Source organism: Mesocricetus auratus, unplaced genomic scaffold, assembly GCF_017639785.1.
Source record: "Mesocricetus auratus isolate SY011 unplaced genomic scaffold, BCM_Maur_2.0 Super-Scaffold_100007, whole genome shotgun sequence".
Taxonomy (NCBI): Eukaryota; Metazoa; Chordata; class Mammalia; order Rodentia; family Cricetidae; genus Mesocricetus; species Mesocricetus auratus.
Window position 1 is genome coordinate 1,106,893 of NW_024429191.1, and position 18,032 is coordinate 1,124,924.

At 49.0% G+C, this 18,032-nt stretch overlaps 1 protein-coding gene, 1 long non-coding RNA gene and 1 pseudogene across 2 annotated transcripts in view; 2 read left to right on the forward strand and 1 right to left on the reverse strand.

Annotated features, from left to right (window-relative positions):
* Positions 1 to 17,674, forward strand: part of Litaf (lipopolysaccharide induced TNF factor) — a 34,478-nt gene extending 16,804 nt beyond the window's left edge. The window contains exons 2-4 of the mRNA XM_005084576.4: positions 7,758 to 7,982; positions 12,171 to 12,327; positions 16,068 to 17,674. Of these exons, the coding sequence (XP_005084633.1) occupies positions 7,763 to 7,982; positions 12,171 to 12,327; positions 16,068 to 16,176 (486 nt within the window). The 5' untranslated portion in view covers positions 7,758 to 7,762 and the 3' untranslated portion in view covers positions 16,177 to 17,674. The remainder of the gene's footprint in view (positions 1 to 7,757; positions 7,983 to 12,170; positions 12,328 to 16,067) is intronic.
* On the forward strand, positions 10,892 to 12,164 carry LOC106022373 (annotated as a pseudogene).
* LOC121141239 lies at positions 14,585 to 16,124 on the reverse strand. The gene is made up of 2 exons (XR_005878097.1): positions 15,904 to 16,124; positions 14,585 to 15,105 (listed from the first exon to the last, which is right to left on the reverse strand). It is a non-coding gene; the product is annotated as an uncharacterized LOC121141239 (long non-coding RNA).
* Positions 17,675 to 18,032: the final 358 nt, after the last annotated feature.

Genomic DNA, 18,032 nt, shown 5'->3' on the forward strand with positions numbered 1-18,032 from the left:
CATAGTTCAGAACACTAAAGATCACTGGGCCCAGTAATGCGGCTTCTCCCCAGGGTTTTTGGGGTGTTTGCCTCTTCAGTGGCATTACCAGTGTGCTTTCGGGCGAAGGGCCCCAGAACCTTTGGCTTTCGTCTCTGAAGCAGGTGGAGAGGTACCAGCCCTGAGCAGCTCTCCACCCCCACCTGATCCAGACCCCTGATTCGGAAGAAGAAGATAATTTTCAATCAAGAGTGCTCGGGGATAAAATAGCCGAGATCTGTACTTGGTGAGGAGGTTTTATGTCATGTATGGGTGGGTGTGTGGGAATCTTACTTTACCATTCAAAAAAAATCTTTCTTTACTAAAAATGTGTCTTGTGTGTTAGAATGGCAGAGAAAGCGGTGCCCCTTGCTAGTCAGATCTGGGGCTGTCACCGTGGTTTGGGGGCAATTGTGAAAAGTAAGGCTGCCACCTCTGATGTTCTCCAGCTGGGAGGAGCTTTGGTAAGGTGTAAAGACCTCTGGGGTTTGGCGGATATGGTTCAAGCCCCAGCCTCTCATCTTCCTATTAGTGTGACTTAGAATGAACATTTTAACCTCTCTGAGCCTGTTTGTTCAGGTACGAATTGGGATGATAATCATGGTATTCTGTCTCACTGACTCATGTAAAGGGACCATTTAGTCTATTAGGTAGCGTGAGAGGAAGGCGAGACTCATCTTGGTGTTTTGTTTTATGGTGTTAGAGGTGGAACCTAGGGCCTGAGCACATGCTGGCAAGAACTTTACCACTGAGTCCCCATCCCAAGCCCCCATCCTGGTGTGAATCCAAGAGAGGGGTGGGTACGGAAAGAGATGAGTACTACGTAATAGGACTGCCCAAGCCATGCCTGCTGCACAGAGAATGAGGGCCTGAGTTTAGAGCTCCAGAACCCATATCAAAGCCAGGTGTGACTGCAATAGCCAGTGCCGGAGGGCTGAGACTGGAAGACCCTGGGCCAGCCAGTGTAGCCAACCTCACTGAACATCAGATTTGCAGAGAGCATGAAGAAAGACACTGACGTCTGACCTACGCGGCACAAGCACGCATGTGTGAGTACATGTACATACACAGACACAAAAGTAAATGACAGTTGAAAAGTTTCTACACCCTGATAAGCCTCTCTGCCGATGTAGCAATCCAAATCAGACCAAATTAGAAAAAGCCCACATTTAATGCATACAACGCTCCCGGATGGCCTTCCAGTCCCCCAGGACAGGAAAGGGAGACTGGAAAAAACAAGAGTTGTTTCCTTTGGGGGACAGTTTAAATACCCTATGGGAGAGGTCTTGAGTATCTCTGGGGAGGGGCCATCATTTGGCAGGCTTTCTGAGATGCAGCAGGGTTTGGAGAGAGATAGGGGAGGGGGCTTGGGTGGAACTTCCACCATAACATCCCAGACGCTTTGGGTATATGGATGCCGGTTCGTGTCTGGCTTCTTGATGGGGAGGAGGAGGAGAGTCAGGAGTTGGTGGGCTCATGTTCAGTGGGAGGTGTGGGTGGGAGAAGCATCTGGTTAGCTGCCATCCCACAAACCTCAGGAAAGAAAGCAGGTTGCAATGGTGAAGTCCCAGGAGCGATACAGGTGCTGGTGTTATCTGGAGGACCCTCTGTGGGCTGGAGTCGGCCAGGCAGGAGGATTGAAACAGTAAAATGTACTCAAAAGTAGGTGGTGTCCAGATGGGTTTCTGGAGACTGTTAGTTTTTTATCAGACCAGAGTTATTTGCTACAGAAGCAGAACTTCACTCAGGAAGTTGCAGCCGGAACAGATGTACATCTTGGTGTCCTAGCAGAAGGCTATGGCTTTAGGTTAAAAGGCACGGGTACTTTTAGGAGACAATCAGAGGAAATTTAAGACTCTGCAGTACATCTGAAACCTGCTGATCGAACAGCCATGTTGGGTGCCACTTGGCATGGCCTTCTTCCTTCGTGGGCCAAGCACACAGTATTTTTAGTGGTGAATCCCAAGACATGAGTCTGGAGGACCTGAGGGGGACACTGAGGAGTGACCCAGTGATAGGGTGGAAGGGGACACCAGCCAGCTGGGTTGTGCTTGGCCCCAGAGCAGCAGAGGGGATTGTTCTGTGGCTCTGTGTGTGTCACCACAGGTGTGCTGTAAACGGTCCTGGAGGGCCTGGACTGGGTAGGAATCGACAGAGAAGGAGGGCCAGATTCAGTCAGTGAAGGGTTAGCGTTGTATTGGGAGGGTTGCCTCTGTGACAGCACTGTGATAGCTCCCCCTGGCTAAGGGACCGGCTGGCCTTCTCAAGAGTGCATGCACTAGGAAAATGACAAGGGGATAAGTGAAAACAAAATCATAGTTATTACAGTGGTGTGTGGCCCTCAAAACTCAATTCTCCCCGGTTAGGCAGAAATTAAATTATATTTTAATTAATTAATTGAGTTAAACATAATTTGATTATTCTGTCAGGGATGGGGTGGTGGAAATGAAAACAAGCCTGAGTGAGAAGCCCCTCTCTGTAGCAGGTTCATGCCGAGTCCCTCCTAGACAGTCCTGCAGGCCAGAGATGACAACAATGGTCTGTGTGTTCCCGTCCTCTCCCATGAGTCAGTTAAGATGTTATCTGCCTCAAAGCAGATCACTAAGGCCCACATACACGGAGTCTTGGGATTTTAAGTGGTGGGCTGGGATAGGACAGGGGCATGTCAGACCTGGCCCAGACTCCAGTTCTCTTTGCCAGTCTCAGTGGAGGTGAGAGTTGGTTCCCTAGATCTCAGACCCTCTACAGCATGCTAATACATGGGTTCAAAAGTGGCAAGAGTTTTATTTAGGGTGGCCACAGCAGGGACATTGTGTCAAGCATGACTCTCCAGGCCACTGTTTCTTAACCCCTAATGCTGGGACCCTTTAATACAGTTCCTCATGTTGTAGTGACCCAACCATAAAATTATTTTCATTACTACTTCATAATTGTAGTTTTGCTACTGTTATGAGTTGTAATGTAAATATATATGTTTTCCAGTGGTCTTAGGCATCCCCTGTGAAAGTGTCCTTCGATCCCAAAAGAGGTTTTGATCCACAGGTTGAGAACTGTTGTTGCTCTAGGCCCTTCTAAAAGTAGGACCTGGAGTACCTAGGCAGCTGGCCTTGTCACCCCTGCATGCCTCCCGTAAAGACAGCCTCTACTCCCGTTCTCAACTCTAAAAAGTAGTGTGCAGTTAGGCATAGTGGCGTGCCCCCTTAATCTCAGCGTTTGGGAGGTGGTGACAGGTGGATCTACGTGAGTTTCAGGACAGCCAGGGCTACATAGTGAGACCCTGTCTTCAAAACAAAAAACCAAACAGACAAGATTTGGGCTTGTCAGGTCTGTCTAGTGACAGAGTATCCTGAGATGGTGACAATCTCTCCAGTTCCCATCTGAAGGAGCAATTGAAAGATGTTTACTTAATGACAGTTAAACAATGGGGAACAGCTCTGTTCCCTCTACACAGCTCTCAGTAACTATGACAACCAGATCCTGTCAGGATCACCTGATATGACTAGTGTGACCACTCCACTGCTCAGGGCCACAGAGATGTTACAAGGCTGGACTTAGCAAACAAACAAACAAACAAACAAACATAATTCATTTGTTTTGTGAGGGACAGGGAACACTTACATCTTGTCATAGGACGACTTGCAGGAGTCAGTTTCCTTCCTCCACCATGGGGCAAGCGCCTTGTCTGAGCCATTTGCTGGCCCTTGCCTTTTTTTTTTTTTTTTGTAGAAGAATAAAAGTGTTTATGTGTATGCGTGTTCCAGAAGATGGGAGTGTGACTCAGTTAATGAGGGCATGTGTGGGCGGGGCCAGGGCCTGACTCTCCAAACCAGGAAGTCCATCCCCTCCCTCCCTTTGAAAGTGATGAGACCCCCACCCTCATCCCCCAAACCTGAAGTTCTATTCTTTTAAAATGCAGTATTAAAGCCAGGCATGGTGGTACAGAGCTGTAATCCCAGCACCTGGGGAGCTGAGGAGGTCTTGTGTTCTAGACCAGCCTGGTCAACATAGAAGTCTTGTCTCAAGATAGCCAAAACCCAAATGCAGGTACCAGGATGACTCTCCAAGTGTGTCCCTGTCCCCGCCAGGGACAATTTTAGGAATTCTAAACACCCCGTCTTGTAATTTTTCACGTGTCTGAATTTTCATAGTAAATGTATGAAGCAGGTTTGGGGCTGATCGTTGGGGAAACAAGAAAGGACAGTGTGTCCTTCACATCTGTCCCTCCCGTGGCAGGACAGTGTCAGTCTCTGCTTCGCAGTGGTTGCATTGTTCCTTTTGTCAGGAGTGTCTGTTGTGAAGCTGGGTCCGTGTTCCAAACAGATGGGGTGGGGGTGGGGTCATCTTCCAGACAATCAGCTGATTTTGGGTCTGCCTGTGGCCTTGCCTCTGCATTTCTTTTCCTGTCAGAGGAAAACCACAGTGCACCTCAAACGGCTCTTGGGCCCCCTTCTCATTCTTCTGGCTTTTTATTTTTGGCTCTGAAGTGGTTTTCACAGCACACTCCTGTGATCTTCTGAAACCCCCTTTCTGCCCTCCTGGAGAACTTGGTGTCTCCTCCCCAACACTACATGTGGGTTTGCTTCTCGTACAGACTTCATCTTGAACCATGTAGCTCACTTAAAGCTCTTAACAAGACAGTGATGGAGCTAGAATTAACTTAATTCCATATGTAACTAGTACCATTGAACATATAGCCAGTGTAAGTTATTGATGAACTATCTTACATTAGTTTTATGTAGTAAGTTTTTAAAATCTAGGTTATACTATACATCAACATCCTACCTGATATTGGATGTTCTTCTTGTGTGTGTGTGTGTGTTGTTTTTGTTTTTCCAGATATGGTTTCTCTGTGTAGCCCTGCTGTCCTGGAACTGGCTCTGTAGACCAGGCTGACCTTGAACTCATAGAGATCTGCCTGCCTTTGCTTTCTGAGTGCTGGGATTAAAAGGGTGCACCATTATTGCCTTGTGGGTGTTAATTTTTAAATAGATATTTTTTATTGGGGTGGGCATACATTAGTTTATTAATTAATTATTGGGGTGGGCACCCATCTATCCATGTGTTGATCGATTGCTCTCTTGATCTGTCTGTTGGTGGCAGGCACACATGCCTCAGCACATCTGTGGAGGGAGGTCAGAGAGCACGGTTTGCAGGAACCCTGTCTCTCTCTTCACCATGTGGGTCTTAAGGACTGAACTTGGGGTCATCATGTTCTACTCACTGGCGTCATGGCTTTTATTCGTGTTGTTTTACCAAGCATTTCCAGGCCCACCCCCGGGCTTCTTTCCCCACTTTGAAATGCCCTTCTAAACTCCCTGAGACTCCGCTCCTTGGGTCCAGTAGCATTTCTTTAAAGATGGACTCTGCAAAGGGCCCATCTCTTTGCTTCCCACACATTCTGGAACAGGAGCTGGTTTTTGTGGATGGAGGTGACAGCACTGTCCAGCCCCGATGTGTTGGCACACTGCCCTGGGTCCTGGCTGCCAGTGTCTCCTGAGATGAACTTAAAAGCTGCAGAGCCTGTCCTGTCTGATTGGGAAACAGCCACACAAAGGAGGCCCTGTGTCCCACCACAGCTGCCCCATGACTTCTGAGCATCAGCAGGCCAGGGCACAGCCTTGGTCCCAGAATGTAATTCCAGGCAGGTAGCAGACTAGGCAGGTAGCAACAGTTCCGCCAAGGGCAGTAAACCTTCTCCCTCACTGAAGTCACTGTGTCCCTAGCTGCCCTGGGACTCCACTTTCCAAATGAGAAGTGATGTACTGGGGTTTACTTTTGGGATATTTTGAGACAGGATCTTATTATGTAGCCCAGGCTGGCCTCAAAATTGCCACCTAGCCAATGATGATCTTAAACTCTAATCCTCCTATTAGGATAAAGCTTGAAGGGGGACCTTGGGTGCCGAGCCATGGAGGATTCCATGGCAGGCTAGGGTGACCAAGTCGGGGGACAAACACGCCAAGCAGACAGAGCTTAAGTGAGAAGTTTTATTAAAAAGGGGAGGGAGGGGGAAGGAAAGAGAAAAGAGGTAAAGAGACACAGAGACAGAGAGAGAAGACGGAAGAGAAGAGGGAGACAGGAAAAGCCCTGTCTGCCCCAGGGAACGGCAGAAAGAGAAATTGGGAAGAGAGCTGGAAAAGGGCAGAAAGAGAGGAGAGCAGGGAGAGAGAGAAGAGCCCGAAAGAGAGCATAAGTGGGTGGGGTCTGTCTTTTAAAGGGGTCCTTTGCACCTGTGTGCAGACTAGCACTCATGGAACTCTGGGCTGACCAGGTTACTGCCTGAATGCATTCTGCCAGGTGACAGGGGCAGGCCAGCATAATGCCTGCATCCTTACACCTCCTGCCTCAAGTGCTGAGATTACAAATATTTGCTGCCGTATCTAGGTTTTGAAATGTTGGGGATCAAGCCCAGGGCCTCATGCATGCTAGGCAAGCGCTTTACCAACAGAGCCATATTCCCAGCTACTATGCTTCGTTGTAAGATTTAAAAAATGATGCATTTGTGTGTTTTGCTTGCATATATGTCTATGCATCACATACGTGTAGTATCTGCAGAGGCCAGGAAAAAACCCACTAATTTCCTAGATCTGGAGTTACAGGTAATTGTGAGCCTCCCCCAGATCAGGTGGCTCCAGGTCCTGAAAGAGTAGTTTTACTTTACCAGGTGGTAGTCTAGCACTGGAGTAATGGCTCAGTGGTGTGAAGAGCATATATTGTTCTCCTAGAGTTTGGGTCCCAGCATCCACCACAAGTGCCTCAAAACTGTCTGTCACTCCAGCTCCAGGATGCTTGATGACCTCTTCTGACACTGCATTCACACATGCACGGAACACACAGTTAAAAATAAAGATTCCAAAAGTAAATAAAAAAAGGGACAGATTCATTTGGGCACCTTGAACTGTCCTTGATCTTGTTTCTCCCGTCCAGTGCTGAGATACAGTGTAGGCACCATACCCTGCACACATTCACTCTGAAAACAAAAACAACAAAGCAACACAAATGGTCAACTCTTGGTTGTACAATCTGAGATCTTATAAAGTGAAAAGTAACCAGACCCTAGTGACAAAAGAGAGCATGGCCAGCCTCCTGTCCCCTTCTAGATTTTTCTCCGTGCCATGGGTTTTGGGGCACCAGGTTTTATTCACATCTTCTGATGGTTGTCGTTTAAAAGCTGCCATCACTTCCATCACATGAGACAGTTAACAAAAAACCACGTTGGTTAAACAGAAGAGATGCTGGTTTGGAGTGTGTGGGTTCAAAGGGAGCTCCTCGAGTGGCTCAGGCTGGTCTCCAACACTGTCTTGAACTTCTGCCTTCACCTCTCCAGTACTGGGGTCTCAGGCATGTGTCCACCCCCCAGATCAGGTGAATTTCTTTCTTTCTTTCTTTCTTTCTTTCTTTCTTTCTTTCTTTCTTTCTTTCTTTCTTTCTTCCTTCCTTCCTTCCTTCCTTCCTTCCTTCCTTCCTTCCTTCCTTCCTTCCTTCCTTCCTTCCTTTCTTTCTTTCTTTCTTTCTTTCTTTCTTTCTTTCTTTCTTTCTTTCTTTCTTTCTGGTTTTTCGTGACAGGTTTCTCTGTATTGTTTTTGGAGGCTGTCCTGGAACTCACTCCGTAGACCAGGCTGGCCTGGAACTCACAGAGATCCGCCTGCCTCTGCCCTCCCAAGTGCTGGGATTAAAGGTGTGTGCCACCAATGCCCAGCCAGGTGAATTTCTTACGGTGTCCTCTATTTTTGCTTTAGGTAAAATGTCGGCTCCAGGACCTTACCAGGCGGCTGCAGGCCCCTCTGCAATTCCCACCGCACCCCCAACTTATGAAGAGACAGTGGGTGTCAACAGTTACTACCCAGCGCCCCCAGCACCTGTGCCAGGGCCAGCCACAGGACTCATTACAGGCCCGGATGGGAAGGGCATGAATCCTCCTTCGTACTATACACAGCCCGTGCCTGTTCCCAACGCCAACGCAAGTATGTATGTCACCCAGGTCTTCTTTGCACCTCCTTAGTCACCAAGCCCGTGGACCCTGAGAGGTAGAGGACAGCAGCAAGGTGCCAAAATGTCAAAGCCAAGCGACAAGCACTGAGACATCCACCCCACCCTGGTTTCCCATAGGACATTTCGGACTTCCCATTGTTGAGTCCCGTAATTTCCTCCTATGAAACACGTGTAGGGGCCAGCAGCAGGACGACTCAGTGGGTAAAGGTGCTTGCTGCTAAGCCTGAGTTGCTCCTCAGGACTCTAATGGTGGAAAGAAAAAAAAAATAAACGGCTTCCAAAAGTTGCCCTCTGAGCTCCACACGCACACACATGTGTGCAGAGGCGTTAATCATCAATGTAATCAAAGCAAACAGCAGCAACCACACGCCTGCTGAGCTCACAGCACCCGCTACAGCCTCTTGCTCCAGGGAAATTTGGGAATGGGAGTTTTTGAGTTCAGAACCAACGCTGGATAGAGGACTGTTCTGTGGCCAGCTGGGGTGGGAACAGGAGCAGGAAACAGAAACGGTGCTGAGCCAGAAAAGGGAAGCAAAGCGGCTGACCCCCTGCTGGGCAGGGTCTGACCGGACCCTAGGGAGGCCTCCTTAGAGTCCTGGTTGGTGAGAGTTGTCGATGGCCGCGCGCGCGTGCACGCACTGCTGAGCATCATCAGCTGATGAGAGCCGTCTGAGGGAGTAAGCCTCTGACCTCAGGCCAGCAGAGCTTGTACCCTGCCCTTCTGTTTTTAGTTTTGTTTGTGTGTGTGTGTACCTGTGGAGGTCAGAGGTCAACCGCAGGAGCTATCCACCTTGTTCTGTAAAAGTGTGTGTGTGTGTGTGTGTGTGTGTAAATGCTAGCATGTATGTATGCGCACCATGTTGCATGCCTGACGCACAGGGAGGGCAGAAGGAAGGAGCCTTTGGGTTTACAGGTGGTTGCGAGCCACCATGTGGGGGTGTGAATAGAACCTGAATTCTGGAAAAGCAGCTAGTGCTCTTAATGACTGAGCCATCTCTCTAGACCCCTTACTCACCTTCCTAATGGCTCAGTTTCCTCGTCAGCACGTCCCTGAGTTAGTGGGTCATTCTGTTAAAATTAACTTCCTGGGTCAAGCACAGAGCCATCACCTGCTAAGAAGAACTGGCCATTGTGTCCAGTTCTGACTTCTTGAGGTGGAACGTGAGCTAGTAACTTTTTCAGACAGGGTATTAATATGTAGCCCTAGTTGATCTGGAACTCACTGTGTAGACCAGGCTAGCTTTGGACTCCTGGTTTTATTAGCCCTGAATGCCTGAGTGTTGGGGTTGCAACCGCGAATCACCATGCCCAATTTATGAAATCCTGGGGGTTGCACACATTAGTCACCTCTCAGCCAGCTGCCCATGTCAGGAGCCCTCTACTTTCGTCACTTAGACTGTCCTGTGATCAAGAAACAACTTATTTTTGGACCAAAACAAAACAAAAATTACTTACTGCCCATTCCTGTATACCTGAAGTATGTTTCTTCCTGTTTTCTGAAGTGGGGTATTGGTGCTAGCAGGTTACTTCTAGGTAGTCCCTAGTCCCCCCAGCTCCAGGTTGTATAAACGATGTTCCAAGGACCTAGCTGTGGAGGGGAGTCACTGACAGGAACATAGCTGAAGCAGCCTCAGCACTTCAGGACCTCCGTCACTGGAGGTCACCCCCTGACCTCCATGAGTGTCTTGCTCTATGGCTCAAGGCGCTTAGCAGTGTTCCAGTTGTGTGTCTGCTCGGTTTCCTGGCAGTGGGCTTATGTTTCCCAGTTGGTAAACTTCATACGGTTATCATCGGGTGTCAGGGTTCAACTGGGAGCAGTGGAGCGTGCGTGCACGTGTGCGTGCGTGTGTGTGTGTGTGTGTGTGTGTGTTGGAGGATGTTGGTGGTGAGGGTACATTAGGTACCACCAGAGACTGTAGACTATACTTGCCTCGAAGAATCCTAATAGCAATTGTCCCTTCCACTTAAATATGCAGAGACTATTTAAAACTCTCCAGCTATGCAGAGAAGGGATCCAAGAACCCTCTTGTTTACTCTGTACTGCTTTAGCACAGGTGGCAGTCACCACTTCCAGAACATCCCCACCTCATCCCCACCCCCACTCTTAGCTTCCCACAGCCACTCTTGGCTATAGAAAATCAGGTCTAAAGCCCAGCATGTCTCTGCTTCTCTAACTCCTTCTGCAGACCACCTCAGTAAAGCCGTCTGCAGAACTCAAGAGAAGTTTGGGGTCCCTGCTTGAGTCTGACCTCTAGGCCCAGATCCTGGAAACTGCTGAACTCAGTAAGGATCATGCAGGACAGGTGGTCTAGGAGAGCCAGGGCCGCCAGCAGGACCCAAGGTCTTTATCTCTTTTCTATAGACTTAAGAACTCCTCAGCAAAGTCTGAAAATCTGTCACTGTTTTCTATTTCCTTTTTGTCATTTTTCTTTCTTTTCTGTGTATGTATATTTTAAAACATGCATGATACTTAGGAGGCATGGCCATAAATTCAAGGTCAGCCTGGTCTATGTAATAATTCCAGGCTAGCCAGGATTGCATAGACAGGCCATGTTCCATCCCACCCCTTCCTAAACAGTGTATGCACACAGATACAACATAGCATAGAATCTACCATGTGGCTGCATGGTATAGTGGTACATTCTTGTAAGTACAGAACTGAGTAGGCTACTGAGACAGGGGGATCACAAATTTAAAGGCAGTGTAGCCTATATGATCATAAAAAGATGGGAAAAATCAACCACTGTAATTATCCCATTTAAAAAATAACACTTGTGGGGCTGGAGAGATGGCTCCCACCTTAAGAGCACCATCTGCTCTTCCAAAGGACCCTGGTTCAATTCCCAGCACCTGCATAGCAGCTCACAACTCTCTGTAACTCCAGTTCCAGGGCACCCGACACCCTCACACAGACATACATGTAGGCAAACACTGATGTTCATATAATAAAAATAAATAAAATAAAAAATGATGCATGCTCTCTCTGTCTTTTCTACCCTGGGAGCAGCTCTCCTGCCTTGGCCCCTCGCCCCTGAAAATGTATGCCTGCTCCAAGTTCATCTCCGCCTGCTCCTTGATCAGGAGCACCTCTCAGCTGCTGAGTCGTTCACTGTCTGCAGTGGAGTTGAATCGACCACAGACATGGACAGATGAGGGCCTCAGCAGCTTGACAGCCCCTCGTCCTCTGACCTCACTCATCCCTAGCCACAGCTTCCAAACCAGTGTCATTTCCAGGGACATCGACACAGCTGCCAAGCTCATTGGGGCTGGGCTGCTACAGTTGGGGTGGCTGGCTCTGGGGCTGGGATTGGGACTGTTTTGGGAGCCTCATCATTGGTTATGCTAGGAACCCTTCTCTGAAACAGCAGCTCTTCTCCTACACGAGTCTGGGCTTTGCCCTCTCAGAGGCCATGGGGCTCTTTGGCCTGACAGTGGCCTTTCTCGTCCTCTTCACCATGTGAAGCAGCCGTCTCCACTTCCACCTCCATAGTCCTCTCGTGTCCCGTCTGCCCTGTGTGTCCTTTTCCTGTACCTCCCCAGGAAGTCTGGGGAAAGTGATTGGCTCAGGGTTTGGCAGAGTGAAGACAAATAAATATATGTTGAAAAAATACTTGTGTTTATTCTTAGAACATTTCATGCATATATATGTGTGTGTATGCGTCCATGTGTTTGCACACACATGCATACACATATATATTTATAGTCTTCATCGTATCCACGTCCGTCCCCCTCCACCTCCCTCTGCTCTCTCTAGCTGTCCCCTTCCCAGCTTCAAGTCCTTCCTATCTCTTTAACCATTTGAAAGTACAGCTCAGTGGTGTTAGGTAGATACACTGTCCACCTCCACTGAGTGTCTGAACCTTCCACCCCCACCCACCCCAAGCGTTGACTCAAGTGGGCTCCTGTAGACATCTCTGGAGTCACCCGGTCTCATCCTTTTGTGACTGGCTTGTTTCACTCAGCATAGTGTCTGTCAGAATCTCCTTTCCCTTAAGGCTGAGCTGTTGTCCAGGCAGCTACAGTTTATTTATCCTTTCTTCCTTGGGATCCACTATGAGCTTGGGCTCTGGGGTACCCGCTGTAACCCCGGCTCTCATGTGTTGACACAGAGCAAGCGCTCTTTTCTTTGTTCACTGAATAGTGTTGTCTTCTACCCTCAGTCGCCGTGCAGACAGTGTATGTGCAGCAGCCTGTCTCCTTTTATGACCGCCCTGTCCAGATGTGCTGTCCATCCTGCAGCAAGATGATCGTGACCCAGCTGTCTTACAACGCCGGCGCCCTCACCTGGCTGTCCTGTGGCAGTCTGTGTCTGCTGGGGTGAGTTTACCCCTGTGGCCTCTGGAGGGTTCCCTCTATGGATCTTGATATTCAGACTGGGGACTTAGCTGTGGCAGGGGCTGTCCTTTGCATTATAGGAATGTGTGTGTCTGTGTGGGTCCACATGTGTATGCGCCGGTGTAGAGGCTAAGGTTAGCTGTTTGTCTTGTCTACTGAGACACGTGCTCACTGCTCTTAGACCTCCAAGTAGGTTAGGGTAGCTGGACAGTAAGCCCCAGAGACCCCTCTGTCTCTACCTCCCCAACTCCAGAACTACAAGTTGGTACCATTGTGCCTGGTTCATCATTCACTACCTCACAAATAATTTATAAAATTGCTTCCCTTTTTCATCTTTTGTGTATATGTGTGTGTGTGTGTGTGTGAAGGTCAGAGGACAACTTTCAGTGGTCAGTTTCTTTCCTTTTACCCCGTGGTTCAGGGGGATTGAACTCAGGCTCTCAGACTTTCAAGTCAAGTTCCTTACTGACTCAGTTATCCCCCAAATACCTGTAGGGATTTTCTTTCTTTTGTTTTTATGGTAGTTAGGCCAGAGCTCAACCTCAGCTTGCTGGACTAGCTCTCTATCTATATACCCCAGCCTGTTTGAGGATGTTAAAGCTGACCTTGGCAGAGTCCTGTTATTCAGCACCAGCAGACGGAGGTGAAGGCAGGAGGAGTGAAAATTTGAGTGCAGCCTGGGTTACAGAGTGAGACTTCGTCTCAGTAAAACACAAAACAGGGCTGGAAATATGGCTCAGCAAGTAAGGGTGCTTGCCCTCAAGCCTCACAACCTGAGTTTGATCCCAGAACCCACACAGAGACCTGACTCCCAAAAGTTGTCCCCTGACTTTCACATTTGTGCTGTGACGCATATACACCATCAATGGGTGGATGTAATAATTAAAAATGAAAGCCTGGAGCAGTACACCTGGTCTCAGCTTTCTAGAAGTTCATAGTGCCCCCTCCCCAGAGGACAGCCACCAAAAATCACCCCTGTGCCTGCTGAGTGCCCCTAGATGAGAACTCTGCTCAAACACATGTGGAAATCACTGGTGAGTTCTTGTAGAGCCCCACTGAGCAGCTGTTCACATCTGCAGAGGGTAGGACCCTCGGGCTTCTTCTTCTAGAATTTCATGACCTAAATAATAATTTTTGCTTGACCCTGAGAGAAGCTTCAAACATTCTGTACAGTAACACACTTTACAGGCCTCCCCTCACCCAGGCATCTCCCTTACAACCTCCATGTTTTCCCATTGCCAGTGCAAGGGATTACATAAATATTTATGTCTGCACCAAAAGCGATGCTGGTCTCTGCTGTGGGAGAGAAATCTGAGCAAAAGCAATTGCATGTTTTTCCTAAAGCAGGTAATTGCAGGAGCCTTGCCCTTTCTGGCCTGTGGGCCACTTAGAAAGCCACTACTGTGTGCTCTTTCCTGGAAGAGCAGGGAGGCCCAGTCTCCTCACAGGCTGCTTGTGACTTTAGGTGGAGAAGAGACAGCATTGTTCTTCCTTATTTCAAAGGTGGAGAACCCTGGAGCCTCTGTTCTCCAGGGAAGAAGTGGGCTATGCAGGCCTGTCCACCCATCCTTCTCTGTATTCCTTTGCAGCTCCATTGTGGACTCTGACAGCCATCCTCTGGGCAGAAAAGGCTTAAATAAAAGTTCATTGCTGACCGGGTCTGCCATCTCAACACTTAGGTGTGAGCAGGAGGATCACTAGCTCAGGGCTTACCTGGGCACCTGAGTGGATAGTGTCCACAAGAAAGCTGTGCATAGTGGTATACACCTGGACTGCCGGCATGCCTGAGGCTGAGGCAGGCGAATCAGTAGTGTAAGTCCAGCCTCTGCCACATAGGGAGTTTGAAGCTACTCTGGGCTACATGAGACCCTGCTTTCAAAAACAAAAGTAAACTAAGGTCTGGGGATACGCCAGAGTACGGAGTGGTGGAAAGCTCGCCTAGTGTGTGTGAGGCAGTTTCCATCTCCCGTGCCACAGATTGCTGCTGGGCCTGATGGCACACATCTGTCATCCTTGCCTTGGAAGGCAGAGATAGGAGGATGTAAGTTCAGGGCGAGGCTGGGCTACCTGGTAAGACCCCATCTCATAAAAAAAAAAAAAAAAAACAAAGCAGCCAGCTGTGATGGCGCAGGAAGGCAGATCTGAGTCTGAGGCCAGCCTGATTTACATAGGGAGTTCCATGTTAGCCAGGGCTACACAGTGAGATCCTGTCTCAAAAGGAAAGGGAGGAGACTTTCACTGCTTTGAGATATTTAATCTGAAATGGGGATGGGGCAGCACAAGGTCAGCCTCATCTGAGCCAACTTCTCAAGTCTACATTAACTTTCTGCCTCTTCTCAACTTTTTAATCATTTTGAGACGTGGCCTCGCTGCCGTGAATCAGATTCCCTCAGGCAGATGACTTCCCTTCTCTGGGGTTGAGTACCCACACTTGCCTCCTGGGGGTGTGGTGAGGAGGAGGTCAGTGTATCTGGAGTTGCAGGGACCTCACAGGGAGAGGAGTGAGCAGGCAACAGCAGGCTGTGTTCCCACCATGGGCCCAAGGCTCTAGGAAGTCCCATTCATGAGCTGTTAGGAGAGTCACGCGGGGCTGTTAGGAGAGTCACGCGGGGACGTGGATTTCCTAGTCGTGAGAACCCTGAAGACACCTTTGCTCCAGGCTAACCCCAGCCATTCCTGTTTAAGTCTGACTGGTTGCGGCCAGCCTCATTTATTGTTTCTGCATGTTCATACTCTTCTCGTTCATGCTGCCAGGCAGGGCTGGAGAACAGACAAAACATAGGCCATCTAACATGTCTAACACATGGACGGTGCCCTTTACAAAGCAATTCGCCAACCCTCATCTAAGATAATGATGACCTCCTCGTCTTCCCCCTTCCCTCCCTCCTCCTCCCTCTCCTTGTCTTATATAGGGTCTAATGTAGCTCAGGCTGGCCTTGAAGTCACAGTGTATCCAAGGATGTCCTTGAACTCCTGCTCGTCCTGCCTCTACCTATCTAGTTATAGCCCAGCACCACCATGTCTGGTTTTATGTGGTGCTTGGGATGGAACCCAGGGCTTTGTGCATGTTAAGCAAGCACTCTGCCCACGGAGCTACAGTCCCAGAATGCTCCTCCTAATGCCCCGGATGGAGCCCAGCCCTCCCACGTGCTGGGCAAGTGCTCTACCACTGAGCTACATTCTGAGTGCTAGCGTTTTGTTGCTTTGTTGAGTCTCACTGTGTAGCCCAGGCTGACTTTGAGCTCAACATCCTCCTGCCTCTGTCTTTCTAGTGATAGGATGGTAGGTATGTACCCTCATGCCTGGCCGTGCCACATGGCATCTTTACTCTGGCATATCTTTTTGAGAGGATGCCATCTTTGGGTTTAGGGGCCTACCTAGAGTTTCCAGGGTGTCCCTGTAACAAGATACTTCATAGCTTTTGCAAAGATCCTCCCCTTTCCTTTTTGAGTCAGGGTCTCATGTATCCAAGGCTGGCTTCCAACCCTCCCGGGAGTCAACAATAACCTTGAACTCCTGCCTCCGTCTCCTGAGTGCTGGGATTACAGGTTTGCACACCTGATATTGGGGATCAGTCACTGGGCTTTGTGCATAGAGAGACAGGTCTTCAGCTCCGGGTTAGCCCACCAAAGACCCTCGGGAGGTTGCAGCACAAGGATGTGAGCCCATGTTCTTGGTGTTGGTGACATGCTCCTTATATGTCTCTCTGTCCTCCCTCCCAGGTGTATCGCTGGCTGCTGCTTCATCCCATTCTGCGTAGACGCCCTGCAAGATGTGGATCATTACTGCCCCAACTGCAAAGCGCTCCTGGGCACCTACAAGCGCTTGTAGGACTTGGCCAGGCAGTCATAGGGGATATGGTAGATGCATGCTACCGGAAATCACCTGACCCTTGCCCAGCCCACCCAGAAGAGGCACCTACCTTGATTTCATCTCTTCATGGGCTCCATCTTCGTGTCTTTTGGGGGAGGGGGTGTCAAAAAAGTAACAAGCCTCCAAACCCCAGAAGTTGCTGCTTGGAGTCATGCCCTGCACATGCAAAGACTGGACCTTGAGTGCTTCAAGGGCTTACTGCCTGCCCAAGTTGCCCCCACTAACTGTGACTGTTACCCCTTTACCTCTCCACTGATCTGCCGTTGGCTGGCTCCTCTTCGTCCTCAGTGGGCCTTCCTGGTGGCAGTCTGAAACCCAGAAGCCAGTTTGCCTTATTTTCCACTGTTATACCTGATCTCTTCTGTCTCTCCCCATCCCTGATGGCAGAGACCTTGCCTTAGAGACTGTGGTTCTGGAACTGCAGACTTCTCTGGCTCTCAGAATCACTTTAATCCCATTGGTTTCTGTTTTGTTTTCCAAGTACACAGAAAGGCTGCCAACACCCACCAGATGTATACGGAGAAGGGAGAAGGTTACAAGTACAAAATAAAAAGAACAGTTGGGCTGGGTTTAGTCACAGCCCCTCCTGCTCAGCCCCTCTCCTGGGGTAGGGGTGGAGGCTTCTTCTTCCTCACTGTCCTGTGAGTTCCTGTTGTTCTTAAACACATGTGGAAGTTACTTGGCAGGGAGACATTTCTAGAATAATTTTTATGATCATAATACAGCCTTCATTTCTCCATTTGCTGGTGTGTTTTTAGTTGGTTTTGGTTTAGTTTTGATATACAGTCTGGCTTTGTGGCCCAGCCCAGCCTTGGATGCCTCAGTTCAAGTGGGTCCTTCAGTCTTCGTCTCTTAAATACCCAGAGCTCTAGACATGTGCTACTGCCCCTCCTGGGGTTTTGTTTTGCTTTTCAGCAAATAGGTAATATCATCTACTGCCAAATGGGTTTGATGTGGTTTTGAAAACCTTGTCTGTGTGGGGCTTCTTTAGGGGAATAAGGGAACCCGTATTTGAGCCCATGCTAGGATGCTGGGAGTTGGGCCACTGGAACACCCTCAAGAGAACCTGAAGTGTGATTTTATTTTTAGAGATGAGCTGGTGTGGCCCCAGCATGGCCTTCAGTTCCAAAGGACCAGATGGGAGGATGCAAAAGGCAGGTCGGGACTCCTTCCAGGGTGACCACTCTGTCATATTTAACATGACACAGCCCAGCCAGCTTTACAGGAGGCCAGCTGTCTCCATCTGAAACCCACATAGGAACTGTTGCAAACAATAATGTGTGAAGTCAGCCTGCTCCTGGACTACATATTGGTTAAGATACAGTTCTAACCATTGTCTGAGCTGTTCATGCAATGATCCAGAAACACTGGCCATCACTTTTGCAGTGAATTATGGGTACCATATACGACTTTGATGTTACCTGCTTTTAAACAAATAAAATCTTTGGTCACTTGGTGAGTGATTCAGCTCACATGGTATGAAGAAAGGCCTTATGTTGTGTTTCCAGGCATTGCCCAAAGAATCTTAAGTTTCTCTGTTACATTAGAAAATCCTTCGTGACCCACACCTCAGGCTTGCTGAATGCTCAGCCATAGCAAGATGACCGTTGCTAACGAGGCATTCGAAGGTTTGGCTGTTGGGAGCCCACAGGCGTCATCGATGGCAGCAGGCCACGGCTTTCAAGATTTAATAAAATGCCAGGAAGAAAGCTGTCCTCATTCATTTTCTGAACAAAACCCTCCTTGTTCATTGACTGGGGTGGCTGTGTGATGCTGGGAGTTGGGGGTACCCAGCCAGAAGTGAGGGCACCACC